At 42.4% G+C, this 14,066-nt stretch overlaps 1 protein-coding gene across 1 annotated transcript in view; it reads right to left on the reverse strand.

Annotated features, from left to right (window-relative positions):
- PGBD5 (piggyBac transposable element derived 5) overlaps positions 1-14,066 on the reverse strand; it is a 75,199-nt gene that overhangs the window by 23,582 nt on the left and 37,551 nt on the right. Inside the window, exon 2 of the mRNA XM_083433634.1 lies at positions 5,884-6,311. Coding sequence (XP_083289760.1) covers positions 5,884-6,311 — 428 coding nt within the window. The remainder of the gene's footprint in view (positions 1-5,883; positions 6,312-14,066) is intronic.

Consider the following 14,066-nt stretch of genomic DNA (forward strand, 5'->3'; position numbering starts at 1 on the left):
CCACCTAAGCATGGACATCGCCTCATAGGAACAGATTACTTTTAGATGCAGATTGTGTATAGATAAATATAATGATACTTGTGAGTGTGTTTATAAAAATTATAACGACTTGCTAATAATTGTACAATTATTGGAATAACAGTATTATTCCATTGTATTACAGTTTCAAGCACCTTTTCCTCTCTTTTTTTCATTTCTTTCACTTCATTTGTCCACTGAAAGTTTTCAATAAAATATAAATAAATAAAAACGATTACAGGAGACTTCTCCATTGCTGGCAGTCACTGGGGGAACAACATGGTGGGCAACAGCAAATTTGGGGCGGGAGCAGAATTGTTGTGCTCCTTCAAACTGTCCCTTCCTTGTAATGGTTCGGACTAGATGACTCTTGGTGACCCTTCCAACCCCACAATTCTATGGCATACATGCTGTTCAGAATGCCTGAAGAGGACTTTAGGAGAACTCCCAAACTGCACACATTGATCCCTCAGGGGGAGTGCAATCCCCTCTAGGACCAGCTGTAAAACAATACCCAGGGTATTTGGACTCCCAGCTTGCAGAACATCTGCCTGGTCTCACTGCAAGGGACATCTATAAGATGTGTAGTGTTTCCTTGAACCACCATGGGGGTATACTCTGAAAGTCGAGTGGAAGCGTGGTTCAGGGTTTCGATACTGAGAGCTTAAAATTCAAATATGCCTGCCTTCAAACATACTGGATATTGTTATAACAAAATTTCTCCCCGGCAGCCTTACATCTATCTACACATCTTCACCTCTAGAGCTGCTGCACGTCTTCATTTATGCAAGCCCTTAATAGCTCATAAAAGATTCACAGCACCACCTGAAAGCACCATAGCAAAACATGCAGATTATACTAAAAAAAACCAAGAGGCACAGATGTGCGGAGCTGGGCAAAGTCTTTTTGATATCCTAAAGCAGACATGTATAACCGGTTGACCGCGATCGACAGGTAGATCCCCTGTCAATTGTGGGATCCTTATCAATCGCTGGGTTAGAAAAACTTCAGAATGAATGCTTCCACCCCCCTCCCCCCTCATTCTGTCCCTCCATTGCATCAAGTGGGCAGAGTTTGGTGTTTTATCATTGCGAAGCTGAATATGGCAATTGACTTAAGCGTTGTGTGCGTTTGTTATTGGCGGAGTGTGAGATGAGCGAAATATGTCACTCTCCCTTTAAAAAAGCTCAAAAACTGTGCCCACCCAAAGCTAAACAACTCTGTTCTCCCCCCAAAAAACTCAACAATTCAGGTCAATCCTCAATGACAATGGGTAGATCACTGCCAGTTTTTTTACACTGGGAGTAGATCACAGTCTCTTGGGAGTTGGACAGGCCTGTCCTAAAGAATATGGGTGCTAAGCCAGCAGCTACCCTGAGCCCCTAGCAATTCTCCTCAGTCACTTACCTCCTCAAGTAAATTTTAATACTAGAATGTGGCACCTTAACGTTGACACCACTTTGTACAAGTGGGTTATTGTGTTTAATTTGCCTTGAAGCTATATCCATCCATCCAACTGCTTATCTAAGAGGAGTTAGGACAAAGTGTTGTAGAAAAGGAGATTTAAAGACAAATAATTGAAGGTGCTGGTGTTAACCAACAAAGCCATACACAGTCTGGGACTCCAGTACCTTTTTCCTTTACCACCTGAACCTTACAAAGGCCCTCCTCAGGGTGGCCGCTCCATCAGAGTTACAGTGTGTGACAATGAGGGGGGTGGGGCTTGTCAGTGGTGACCCCCCCCCCCATACAGAATGCTCCCCAGGGAAATTTGCCTGGTGCCTTCTGTGCAATTTTCTTTCAGGGACAAGCAAATACATTATACCCCGCCTAGGTTTATAGTAAATTTTAGAAGTTTTATTGGTTTCAGCAGCAGCACAGTTTTAAAGCTTTAAGAGTTAACATCTTCCTTCTGATGACAATTTTAATATCGTTTATTCAGGTTGTTAAGTTTCATTGGTTTGGAAAGGGAAGTGTCTTCCATACAGCTTGGTATAAGGGAGGGGTGGGTTACTGGTGCCTGCATGACATTTTATGTCATTTTTAATTAACAATTTTATTTTTTATGTTGCAAGTTACCTAGAGACTTTGGAGTAGGCCACACACACACACACACACACACACACACTTTCATAGTGGTGACAATGACAGCAACAAAATGGTAACAATTTCTAGACTATAAGTGATCACAAAAGAATTCAACTAATTCCTTTAGTGAAATGTGGCTGGCGGGGGGGTGGGGGGGAGAGTGCAAATTGCAAGGTTCAGACTCAAGGGAATCTCAGCCTTTCGACATCCAGTAACAGTCTTTCTTAAATCAGGAGCAAACTGAAGTATCTTCTCTCACCCCCACCTTTGCTATTTTATGTACCACTTTTTGCATATTGTTAACCTTGGCACATTAGAAAATAAATTCAATAACCAAAATGCTGTCAAGGGAAAGAGGTGCCAAACTTAAAGGTCTCTGAATAATTCATTTGAAATCTGTGCTAAACTACCGCAAAAACAGCTATTTCAGCATCTGCCACTCTGAAATCTGCGTTCTTCCATTAGTACTGGAAGAGAGGCAGACCAAAGAGCCAAAGACAATTTAATTTGCTTTAGCAAATCTTCAACATAGGGCCAAACACAGGTATATAGGCAGAGCCAGATGTTCAGCATTATATAAGGCTGATTCCAGCCATATAAGTATTTCAAACAGGAGCAAAGTATTCTTGGCAAAGGGACTTAGAAATGGGGAGATGGATTAGATAGAATTCAGAATTATAGCAGTCAGATATGATTAAGCTTTTAAGCCTTTGACATTCAATGCATTTAAAGGCCAGCTCACATGCATGGACGTCACTTAATGATATCTGCTGGTGTCTGAATGCGTGAACTGACACCACTGAAAAACAACCAGCAGATTTGTTGTTGTTGTTTAGTCATTTAGTCGTGTCCGACTCTTCATGACCCCATGGACCAGAGCACGCCAGGCACTCCTGTCTTCCACTGCCTCCCGCAGTTTGGTGAAACTCAAGCTGGCAGCTTCGAGAACACTGTCCAACCATCTCATCCTCTGTCGTCCCCTTCTTCTTGTGCCCTCCATCTTTCCCAACATCAGGGTCTTTTCCAGGAAGTCTTCTCTTCTCATGAGGTGGCCAAAGTATTGGAGCCTCAGCTTCAGGATGTGTCCTTCTAGTGAGCACTCAGGGCTGATTTCCTCAAGAGTCTCCCTTCAGCACCATAATTCAAAAGCATAAATTCTTCGGCGATCAGCCTTCTTTACGGTCCAGCTCTCACTTCCATACATCACTACTGGCAAAACCATAGCTTTAACTATACGGACCTTTGTTGGCAAGGTGATGTTTCTGCTTTTTAAGATGCTGTCTAGGTTTGTCATTGCTTTTCTCCCAAGAAGCAGGTGTCTTTTAATTTTGTGACTGCTGTCACCATCTGCAGGGATCATGGAGCCCAAGGAAGTAAAACCTCTCACTGCCTCCATTTCTTCCCCTTCTATTTGCCAGGAGGTGATGGGACCAGTGGCCATGATCTTCGTTTTTTTGATGTTGAGCTTCAGACCATATTTTGCACTCTCCTCTTTCACCCTCATTAAGAGGTTCTTTAATTCCTCCTCACTTTCTGCCATCAAGGTTGTGTCATCTGCAACAAATTCCCACCGTGAGCAATGGGAACCTGGACAATGTCACGGCTAATTTAATTCCATTGATTTCCAGTTCATCTTAGGGTCAAACCAGACATAATATTATGTTGAAGTAAAAAACCTGGCCTCTGATCTCAAGTGGAGCAGCGCAGGTTGGGGGAGAAGGGCTTTAAGCCTTTGCCCCGGCCGTGATTGTCACCAGGGCAGGTGTGTATTGGCAGCCAGGTGATAATGAGGCAAGCTGAGACCATTGTCTTGGGCTGTGGATGAACTGGAGCAGTAAACTGACACATCCTGCATCCTCCAAGGCTCATGCGCCCTTGTCATTGCCTGGTTCCTGTTATTGACACTGGGTGCCCACAGACATGGCAAGTCTCTCTGCTTCCGTCTCCACCTCACTCTAGCCCACGTGTGGGGAACCAGCAGCCCATGGGATTAATTAGGCCCACCAAGGCTTTTAATTTGGCCCATGAAGCCATTCCCCCCCCCCCCAGCCATGCCCACCTGTCAGGATGTCAGTTGCGGCTGCAAAAAAAGTAACTAGAAGTCTTGGCTGTCCCTTCGCCTGCACAGGTTGAATTTGGCGCTGTTTAAATTTGCACTGCTTTCAACAGACATCGGATACACATGGGAGCAAACAAGTGGATCCACCCCCCCCCCCCATCGCCATGGTCATGGTCTGTTTCAAAGAGTGCAGAATACAATATGCTTCCCAACGAATGACTGGTAGCACACTCTAAGGCCCCACGATGGTGCCTTTGCAAGCACAACTTGTATTCCTTGCCATTTGAATCTGGCACCAAATGCAAGCCATGCTGCTTCAGTAGGGAGGTGTGCGTGTCAAATCCATCTGCTCTCCACCTGTGGAGGGTTGGCCACGATTGAATCCTCTCCACCAGCCGAAAGTAGTTCCTCAAAGCCTCTGAGGAAGGGCCATGGGGAGTTCCTTCCTCAGAATAAGGCATTCTAGGCTCTAAGAGCATTTGCCTTGCTGCTGCAGTTTGTCACTGTGGCTAGAAATGTTGTTTTATTTGGGAAAGAAATGTTAAAGTAACAGCATCTTTAGATTTTCGTGGCGGTGGAGACAGTGGAGAAGACACTTTCCCAGTCTTCTTATTAGCATATCTCTGGTGGCTAATTCTCACACTCGATGCTGCAGTCTTCAAGCAGGGATAAAACACATTCCACTCTTTAGTCAGCAGAATATTCTCTCACTAACAGCCTTCCAAGAATATTCTTCACTTACAAAGCATGCTATACCTTCATGTTGGAAAGGGTTAACATTTAATGCTGGGTTCCAGTCTTCAATTCAATTAAACAATTAGCCATAAAGAGAAATAGTACAGACACAAGCTGAATTAATTTATCCCTCTGAGTCACCACCTTCCAAAATGAAAACCAGTAGCTCCTACTGGCTAATTCTTTTGGTTTGTTGGTGACTGGTTTCATCTTAATTTGATTACAGCTAAGCTAATCAATTTACTGAAAAGAAATATCATATATGAACTTTAAACCTTAGTAGCATGGCTTATTTTGTGATTGAATTAAGTGCCTGCCTTAGCTCAGGATAGATTTGTACATACTTATCTTGATGTACCACAAAACTGTATGACATGCATTCATAAACACACCGCTGCACATTCATGCTTTGCACTGCTGGGAGTGCGTGCTAAATATGCACTTGAAAAAATTCTTTTTAAAATTTATTAAATTTATTAAATTTCTATACTGCCCTTCATCTGAGGATCATAGGGCAGTTTACAACGTAAAAACACGAAAAGTGTAACATAGTGAAAGTAATAATCTCAGCGGCCTCTTACATGATCCACTTTTATTTTGTATTATGAGATCCTATTACGCTAATCAGCTGTTTACAGTGGTACCTCAGTTTTCAAGCATTGGAATCTGAAAGTTTTACTTTTCGAACGCTGAAAACCCAGAAGTAATTGCTTCCGTTTTCAAACGCGCCTCGGAAGTCAAACGGCTTCCGCTGCATTCCCCCCCCCCCAATTTTCTCAGTGGAAATTGCAGGCGGCCTTTGTGTTTTTGAACATTTCGGAAGCCAACCGGTCTTCCGAAATGGATTACGTTCGAAAACTGAGGGACCACAGTATCAGGAAAGTTGGATACATTTATGTTCTGCAGCTCTGGTATAAAAGAGCCTCTGACGTACCAGCATGGAGTAACCAAAGATCTCCCACAGCCAAGGAACCATATCTCACCTGGGTTTGGGAAGGCTTAAAGGCAGAGTCAAAGCTGTGTTGCAGGGAGTCCAGAAAGGGCTGGATTTTGTAGAGGCCGTGCGTAGTCTGACTGGAACGGAAGGCCACAATATGGAAGTACTTGAGGATCTTCTCAAATCTCGGCTGAGTCATGATCAGTGCTATGCTCTTGTTGCTATAGAAACCACTACTCCAGATGCTGAGTACGGACTCGCAATGGTGAGTGCTGGTGGATATCATGTACGCGAGGAAAGCCTTGATTTCTGTCAGAGTGACGTCTACCCAGGCATCATCACTCCCAAACCGCTCCTGGTACTTCTTGGCATACATATTGGTTTGCACGACCACGTTCTTCAGCAAGTTGTCAGGGACAAAGAGTTGGAAGAAGTCCATGGCACTGGCAGTTGGTGGCATTTTGCGAGTGGGGCCTAGAAAACACAAAAAGAAACATGTTGTGCTCATTTCCTGAGTAAGGGAACTGAGAATTAGCAGTTAGGCCATCTGGCCCATGGACACTCAAATTCAGAGCTGTTTTCTTACAAGACATATCAGAATCTGTAGTCAGAGCAACATTAAAGGTAAAGGTAAAGGGACCCCCGACCATTAGGTCCAGGTGTGGACGACTCTGGGGTTGTGGCGCTCATCTCGCTTTATTGGCCAAGGGAGCCAGCGTACAGCTTCCGGGTCATGTGGCCAGCATGACTAAGCCGCTTCTGGCGAACCAGAGCAGCACATGGCAATGCCGTTTACCTTCCTGCCAGAGTGGTACCTATTGCACTTTGTGCTTTGAGCTAGGTTGGCAGGAGCAGGGACCAAGCAATGGGAGCTCACCCCGTCACGGGGATTCAAACCGCCAACCTTCTGATCGGCAAGCCCTAGGCTCAGTGCTTTAACCCACAGCGCCACCTGCATCCCATTTAATAGGGTACAACATTGTACCCTATTAAAAAGAAGAAAAATAAATAAATAGGTATCTGGGCAATTCAACTTTGGTGCCACAAAAAGCTGGATTTTGTGGTATAAAAGATGCAGATTCAGCATGTTAACATGGCAGACAATCTTATTTTGTCTAATTTAGTCACATTTTTTTTTGTTCTGCATCATCTTTTCTGAACATATATGTAAGAGCATAAGAGGAGCACTGCTGGATCAAACCATAGGTGCACCTAGTCCAGGTCTATCTAATCTAATTCTCACAGTGGCCAGTCTATGTGAAGCCTACAAGCAGGACGTAAGCATGATAGCACCCCCCTGATCATGAACCCTACTATTCAATGCCATTCTGCCTCCTATACTGGAGGAAATATATAGCCAACATATATATTGGCTTCTCTTCCATTTCTGGCTTTGCTAGATATTGAAGGGGGAAGAAACTCCACCCTCAACTGCTAAAATATGCAGCATGATCACTATTCCTGTTTATTTATTTTATGCATTTATATACCACCGTTCAACCAGATGGTTTGTAGGGTTGTCTACAGCAGAACAACAACAAAAATTTCTAAAATCTGAATCAAAATCAAGAAGAAGAAAAAGCATCCCAATAAAAACAATTCTACAGCATGTAGTCACAGGTGAGTCTCACTAAGCTCAAAAAGCAGAATCAGCCTCATATAACCAGCAGGTCTAGTTAATGCACAAAGGGGTTAAGAACATTGAGTAAGTTGGTTTCCTAGACTTAGCTAAAAGGAGGCATTTTTAAGCCTATATTTCCACGCTTTACTTTCCTGCATGTTTTGTGATTTTAAATCTCTGCTGGGGTTTTCTCACCAAGAGAGAATTTGCCCCCAAACCTGGATCTAGGCATCCAGGGAATTCTCCTTTTATCCTTTACTAAATTGTTAAATAACCCACAAAAGTGAGCTGGTTTAGGAATGGAGACTTTTTCGAGTGCCCCTTTGACTTCTGATAATTCAGTGCACATTGCTCATCTACTTTCAACTCTGCCTTTCCAGACATAAGGACTAAAAACTTGGTTTGAAGGGCTGTCAGAGGACAACCCTTGGGTTTCTCTCTTTGGTCTAAGTCCAGTTTAAAGATAAACAATGACAAGAAGGGGGAAACCACTGACAGTTAGCATGTGGGGCGCAAACTGAGCCAGTGCATGGGTCACTTGCTTACATAGTATAGTTGCATATATACAGATATATTATCAACCTTTTTAAAAAAATGACAGAATGGATTGTGGAAACTATCAAGGCATCTTTTTATTAGCTGCGGCCAGAAAACTTCTTGCATGGATCTTAACAAACTATATTCAAGGCTACCCTTCCTGAATCTCAAAATGGTTTTTGACCTTCTAGGGGGACAGTGGACATGATTTTCACTGCTTGACAGCTTCAAGAAAAATGTAGAGACCAAAACCAACCCCTGTATATGGCATTTATTGACCTGACCAAGGCCTTCAACACTGTAAATCATAATGCCCTGTGGACTGTCCTTCTCCTCAAAGTCTGGCCCTTTCAGAGTACAGTAAGTCCCCTGCCCCTCCAGAGAGAGCCCACTTCTCCTTTCCAGGCTCACATCATCCCTACATTCTCTTCACTCTTTCTCTCTGTGTGGTGATCTATATTAGTCTCTATGGTTGTCTTTCTCTTCATTTTCTGTTCCTCCTCACCCCAGCCAGCTGTTGAAGAGTTTAAGAAAGGGCCCACAGGGTCTGCAGAGCTGGACCATTCCTCAGACCATGCAAAGTTAGGCCATATCTAAGGCTGAACTTGATTCACATAACAGTTGAGTGTAAACACCAGCATTTCCTCTTCCAGACTTGGGTCACCAGGGCAAATCATCTGAAAACTCTGTCATGGTCTTGGATAGATGTTTATACCGTATTTGCCCAGCAATTCAGGGTGTTATCACACACACATCCATCAGCATTAGAAATACAGATAAAGGTTTTTTTTTTTTAAAAAAAAGAGTAAAGGACCCCTGGACAGTTAAGTCCAGTCAAAGGTGACTATGGGGTTGCAGCGCTCATCTTGCTTTCAGGTCAAGGAAGCTGGCGTTTGTCCACAGACACCTTTCCAGGTCATGTGGCCAGCATGACTAAACCGCTTCTGGTGCAACGGGACACCGTGATGGAAATTAGAGCACATGGAAACACCGTTTACTTTCCCGCTACAGTAGTACCTATTTATCTACTTGCACTGGCGTACTTTTGAATTGGTAGGTTGGCAGGAGCTGGGACCGAGCAATGGGAGCTCACCCCGTCGCGGGGATTTGAACCGCCAACCTTCTGATTGGCAAGCTCAAGGGGCTCAGTGGTATAGACCACAGCACCACCCACGCCCCTATTAGGAATACAGCAGTGATACAGGGAGATGGTATCTGGCCCTTCGGCATTTATCATTTTGGGTTGCATTTATATGTAAAATCAATTTACTTTGCTTCAAATATAAAGATAATGAAGTTTCCCAAAACAGCAAATTTCCATTCATAATGCACAGCAGGCCAAAGAAATGAAATAAATAAAAAGTACATGCTAGAAGTTTCAGAAAAACAGGTTGGTATAGAATAGTCCATTATTATGATTTTTTGCACAATTATATTTTCAGCAGCTAGCACTCTTTAAAGTGCAATTTTTCTGAGAAGTGATTATGTTAAAGTGGTACTCATTTATTCAACAGGCGCATTTCCTGAGTGCAGTTATTTCTATGTATCTGCATTAATGCTCAAAAATATTTTTCCTCCTTATGTAATATAAGGGCATGTTCCACCCCAGCACAGGTAAAGCTTAACCCATTGTGGGCAATCAACACAGGCCTTATCTCTTCCCCCTTCTTCAGTCTTGAACAGCAAGAAACCCACCAGCCATGGGACCCTGGCCTGCAAGCAATTATTCTACAAGCAACTTGTTTGGCTGGGGCTCTGAAAAGGAAAGGTAACAGGCAAGACAGAAGGTGTGCCTGAGTTCTGGCCAGTGCGCTACAGCTTGTGTGTCTCCATATATGTCTTTTCATGCACTCCAAATGTTTCGGACAACAACTTCCACCAGGCCCAGGCAGTATGATGAGAGATGATCAGGCTGCGGAAGACTGTAAAATTGTATTCTGTTGCTTCATATATTGCTGAACCTGTTCAGGTTAATGTGTGTGTGTGTGGGGGGGTATTTTGAACTTGCAAATGAAGCAATGCTTCTTTTCATGCTACCCAACAGATGTTTGAGTCCTCTCCTGCCCTCCTCCATGCAAAATCCACCCAGCTGTGGTCAGCATTAAGTCTCTGGTGATTTAAATTCTGGAATAGACATGGCAGGAGTCTGGTATGCCTGTACTCGGCACACTGTGTTCCAGCTCTGATAAGCACGACTGCTTGCTGCAGTAGTCTGGCTGAATCCAGCATCCAGAAACAGAGAACACGAGAGGAAACCACACATCCAATCTGCCAAACAGCATTACAGTTAAAAAAAAGAAGTCAGTGCGTCATAGGGAGCTTAGAAGGATGCACATTCACAAATCATCAGAGTCAATCAAATGCTGCAGCAACTTTGTCCTGCAAATTAAGGTCCTGCAAGTAGTTAGTTATTTTGCGCTATTATATTGCTTTGGCCAATCACTATTAGCTTAAAAACAAGACCGAAAGCAAATAACTTTTGCTTAGCCTCCAGGTTCTCATTGGATTTTAAGAGTATCACAGATTCTCAGATTTTAAATACATATGTTTTTTGCAATGATGAGCTTGGAAATAGGATGGAAATGCACCAAATCACATTTCTCAGATCAGAAGGGAACAATTTCAGAATAAAAAGAAATGCTGGTGAAGAGTGTCAAACTTTCCATTTACTGGGCTTACTCCAAAGAAAGACAGAGTCAGGTCACAGCTTCCATAAAAGAATAATAAGGTGGGCATGCTAAAAAAAATCCCAATGATTTCAGTAGCATTTAGACACACCATAGTATTTCTAGAGTGTGCCGAGATACACAATATTGTAAAAGGCCAATAATAAAGAAAACATTTTTATTTTCATCTCTGGCAAGACCCAAACCACCCCTTATTTGAATATTCCCATTTGACTATTTACCATTTCTATTTCTAGAAGGCCACTGTGAAAACAAGATGCTGGACTTGGCTCTTATTTTGGAAACACGGCACAAATTTCCTTCTTCAAAAGCAATCTAAGTAAGGCTTCTGGGCTACAGGGCATCCTAGTTTGATCTGTTTAGGGAAGTTTTTAATGTGTGATATTTTAGTGTGTTTTTGGTTTCTATGGAAGCTGCCCAGAGTGGCTGGGGAAACCCAGCCAGATGGGAGGGGTACAAATAATAAATTATTATTATTATTATTATTATTATGCAGATTGACCACAAGCAATACTTATGCACATTGACTCTGAAGAAGAAAACTATTTCTGAGATGTGTTTGGCTTTAACAAAAGAGGTGTCCACACATTACATTCAGTGAGTGTATATACTCTGTGGACCTGTGTGTACATAATAGAAGAGCTGTACAAATCCAGTGTACACTTTCTCACACAAATACTTACACATGTGTGGAAAGAAGTCAGCTTGCCCCAGTGTTCAGTGCAACATGTGACTAAGCCTAAACTCAGGTACGTTGGAGAATTCCTATTCCCTCTTGTCTTTCAGCTGTGCCTAGTTCCTTCTATTTTTGCTTCTCTATGTCTGCTTGAAGCTGACAAGTGATGGTTGAAAAAAATGTGGCAGGATCACATACTCACACATTACTGCCCCCTAATCCCTACTGTGATCTCTTGTCAAACAGGTTTTTTCAAACATGGCAAAAACCTGTTTGCCAGAAGTGAGTATCTATATCACATGCTGTGATGTCTTTCTCTCACCCCACCTTCAACAATCTGGAAAAGCTATCATCTGTCCTGCTACCTGAAATTGACAGAGCTAGACGTTTCATTCACAATTATGGGTTTATACCTTGCTGAAGACCATTGTATGCAGGTAAGAAAATAGTGCTTCAAGTCCACACATTAATTTTCCAGCAGGGCTCTGTGATACATGATGAATCACATTTCAACCAGTCACAATTGCTCATAGGTGGAAGGGATGCTAAAAGACCTTCATAGCATCAGCTGTGAAAATATGCTTAGCTAAAGCTAAATCTGTTGCATGATGACTAGGAGTTTATGGGTAAAATGCAAGTGACATCCTGTCCCTTTGTGCCATAAAATAAAGAAATAAAACCCAGTCTATATTTCTAAGAAATATTTTCTGTTAGACCATACTCAAATATCTTTGTCCAATAAGAACTGGGTGGGAGTGGAAGGCTATAAGCCACAGAGAATTTCCTGGCAACTGCCTATGGTTTTATTTCCTCCATTGAAAAGCCTCACAGTGATTTGATGGTCCATCAGATGGTTCCCTTCAGTAACAGTCCCAACAGCTAGCAATTAAAAGCAACCCACAATACATTTCCTTGAACTTTGGGGCGGCTTAATACAACAGAGAAGCTACAGAAGCAATTGGTTAATGTGTTTACAGCAGCTGGAAATAATATTAGAAGCTATGCAAGATCCTAAGTGGCAAGTGAATGGGCAGTACAGTGCAAGATGGACCAAAACAATGTTCCTTTAATTGGGATTTCCCTATGGGTCTACTATGTAGCATAGTAGAAAATATGTGCTAGAATATAGTTTAATCCTCATAGATTCTTAAGGTGTAAGTGATATTTTTCTAATGGGTGCATTCTCAGCAGAGAATCAGAGACACCCAAGCGGAAGAACACGGCTCAATAGCTGCAATTCACCTGCAGTCTAGCATGAATTCATAGTCCCCGAGGTAAAGGCTTCGGCAGGGGAAAGGAAAGAGCAATAAAAAATGCCACATTTCTATTTATGCAGTCGCTGTCAGATCCCCCTAGCATGGAATAGCTGGCAATTTGGGAGGACCCCAAATGTTTGCATTGGTCTTCAACCAGTGGGTTGCCTCAGCAGTATGGATGTGTAATTACGCGGCTGTTATATCAACCATCTTTTGGGGAAAGGAGAAAGAATAGGCAGAAGAAAGAATGGCACAGGAAGCTGACTAATACTGAATCAGACCTTTGATTCATCTAGTTTAGAAATGTGACTAAGCCAGCTGTTGCAGATGTTTCAACTACAACTCCCATCTGCCCCGGCCGGCACAGTTGGCTAGGGGTGATGGGAATTGTCCAAAACATCTCAAGAGTTTCAGATTGGCAAATGCAGGTCTACAGTGGCTTTCTTGGGTTTCAGATAAGAGCCTTTTTCCAGCTGTATCTGGAAAATGCTGGAGAGATGACAAAGGGGGAGGGGAAAAAATGAGAAAGTTAATAAGAAGAGAAGTTTAGAGCTAGAAAATATAGGAAGGAAAAGAACATGGAAGTTACAACAAGAATAATAATCCCATGTTGCTGTTTGTATTGAAATGGAGCCTTCATTTAGTAAGTTTAATGACCATTAACTATATATTTTTGTAAAACAGTGTGTGTTTGTTTACCAATACACATGGACAATCTAGCACAATACAAATCACAAACTGCCAAAAGTACATAAAACAATTGAATTCATCACAAAAATATGCTGAAAAATGTCAAAGCACTGCTGCAAACAGTCATGCCACAGTTTTAAAAAATGTTCTCATGCTACTGTTGAGGATCTAATGACTTGACAGTATGTACCTGCTACAGGTTTGCAAACAGAAGACACAGCACTTCCAATTTCCTCATGTACATTCCACCAAAAAGAACGTTCAGAGAATATCTCTGTGAATTGGTTCTATTTTGCCAACGAACATCAAACCAGATCATATCTTTTACAGTGCTGGCAGTAAAGCAATCCACACATGGCACCTCGGGGACTATCCATTAATGAATATTTACAGTCATCTTGCACAGGCGAAGTCTGATTGCAAAAATGCATGCTCAGAATCTGATACCTGGCACTGTATCATGACCTGTAGTTGTCTTCCACAGGCTAAACATTTCAATTCTTATCTCCCTGATGTCATAAAAACAGCACTGCAGACCGAGATATGAGAACATATACAGGATAAGTCTGCTTCTTCACTAAGCTCATCTTTTCCTCATATGCAGGCATGCTCTCATTATGTATATATTTATGGATTTAAACACGAAACTGAATTTCACTATATTTCCTTGTTTATAGCCTTGTGATAAACTTAAGATTTCATGCTGTGACCAGTGAATTGAGGTGGGATGTGTGGAAGGCACACAGTTGAGTGCATTTCAGT

This window comes from Podarcis tiliguerta, assembly GCF_965153285.1.
Source record: "Podarcis tiliguerta genome assembly, chromosome: 3".
NCBI classification, from domain to species: Eukaryota; Metazoa; Chordata; class Lepidosauria; order Squamata; family Lacertidae; genus Podarcis; species Podarcis tiliguerta.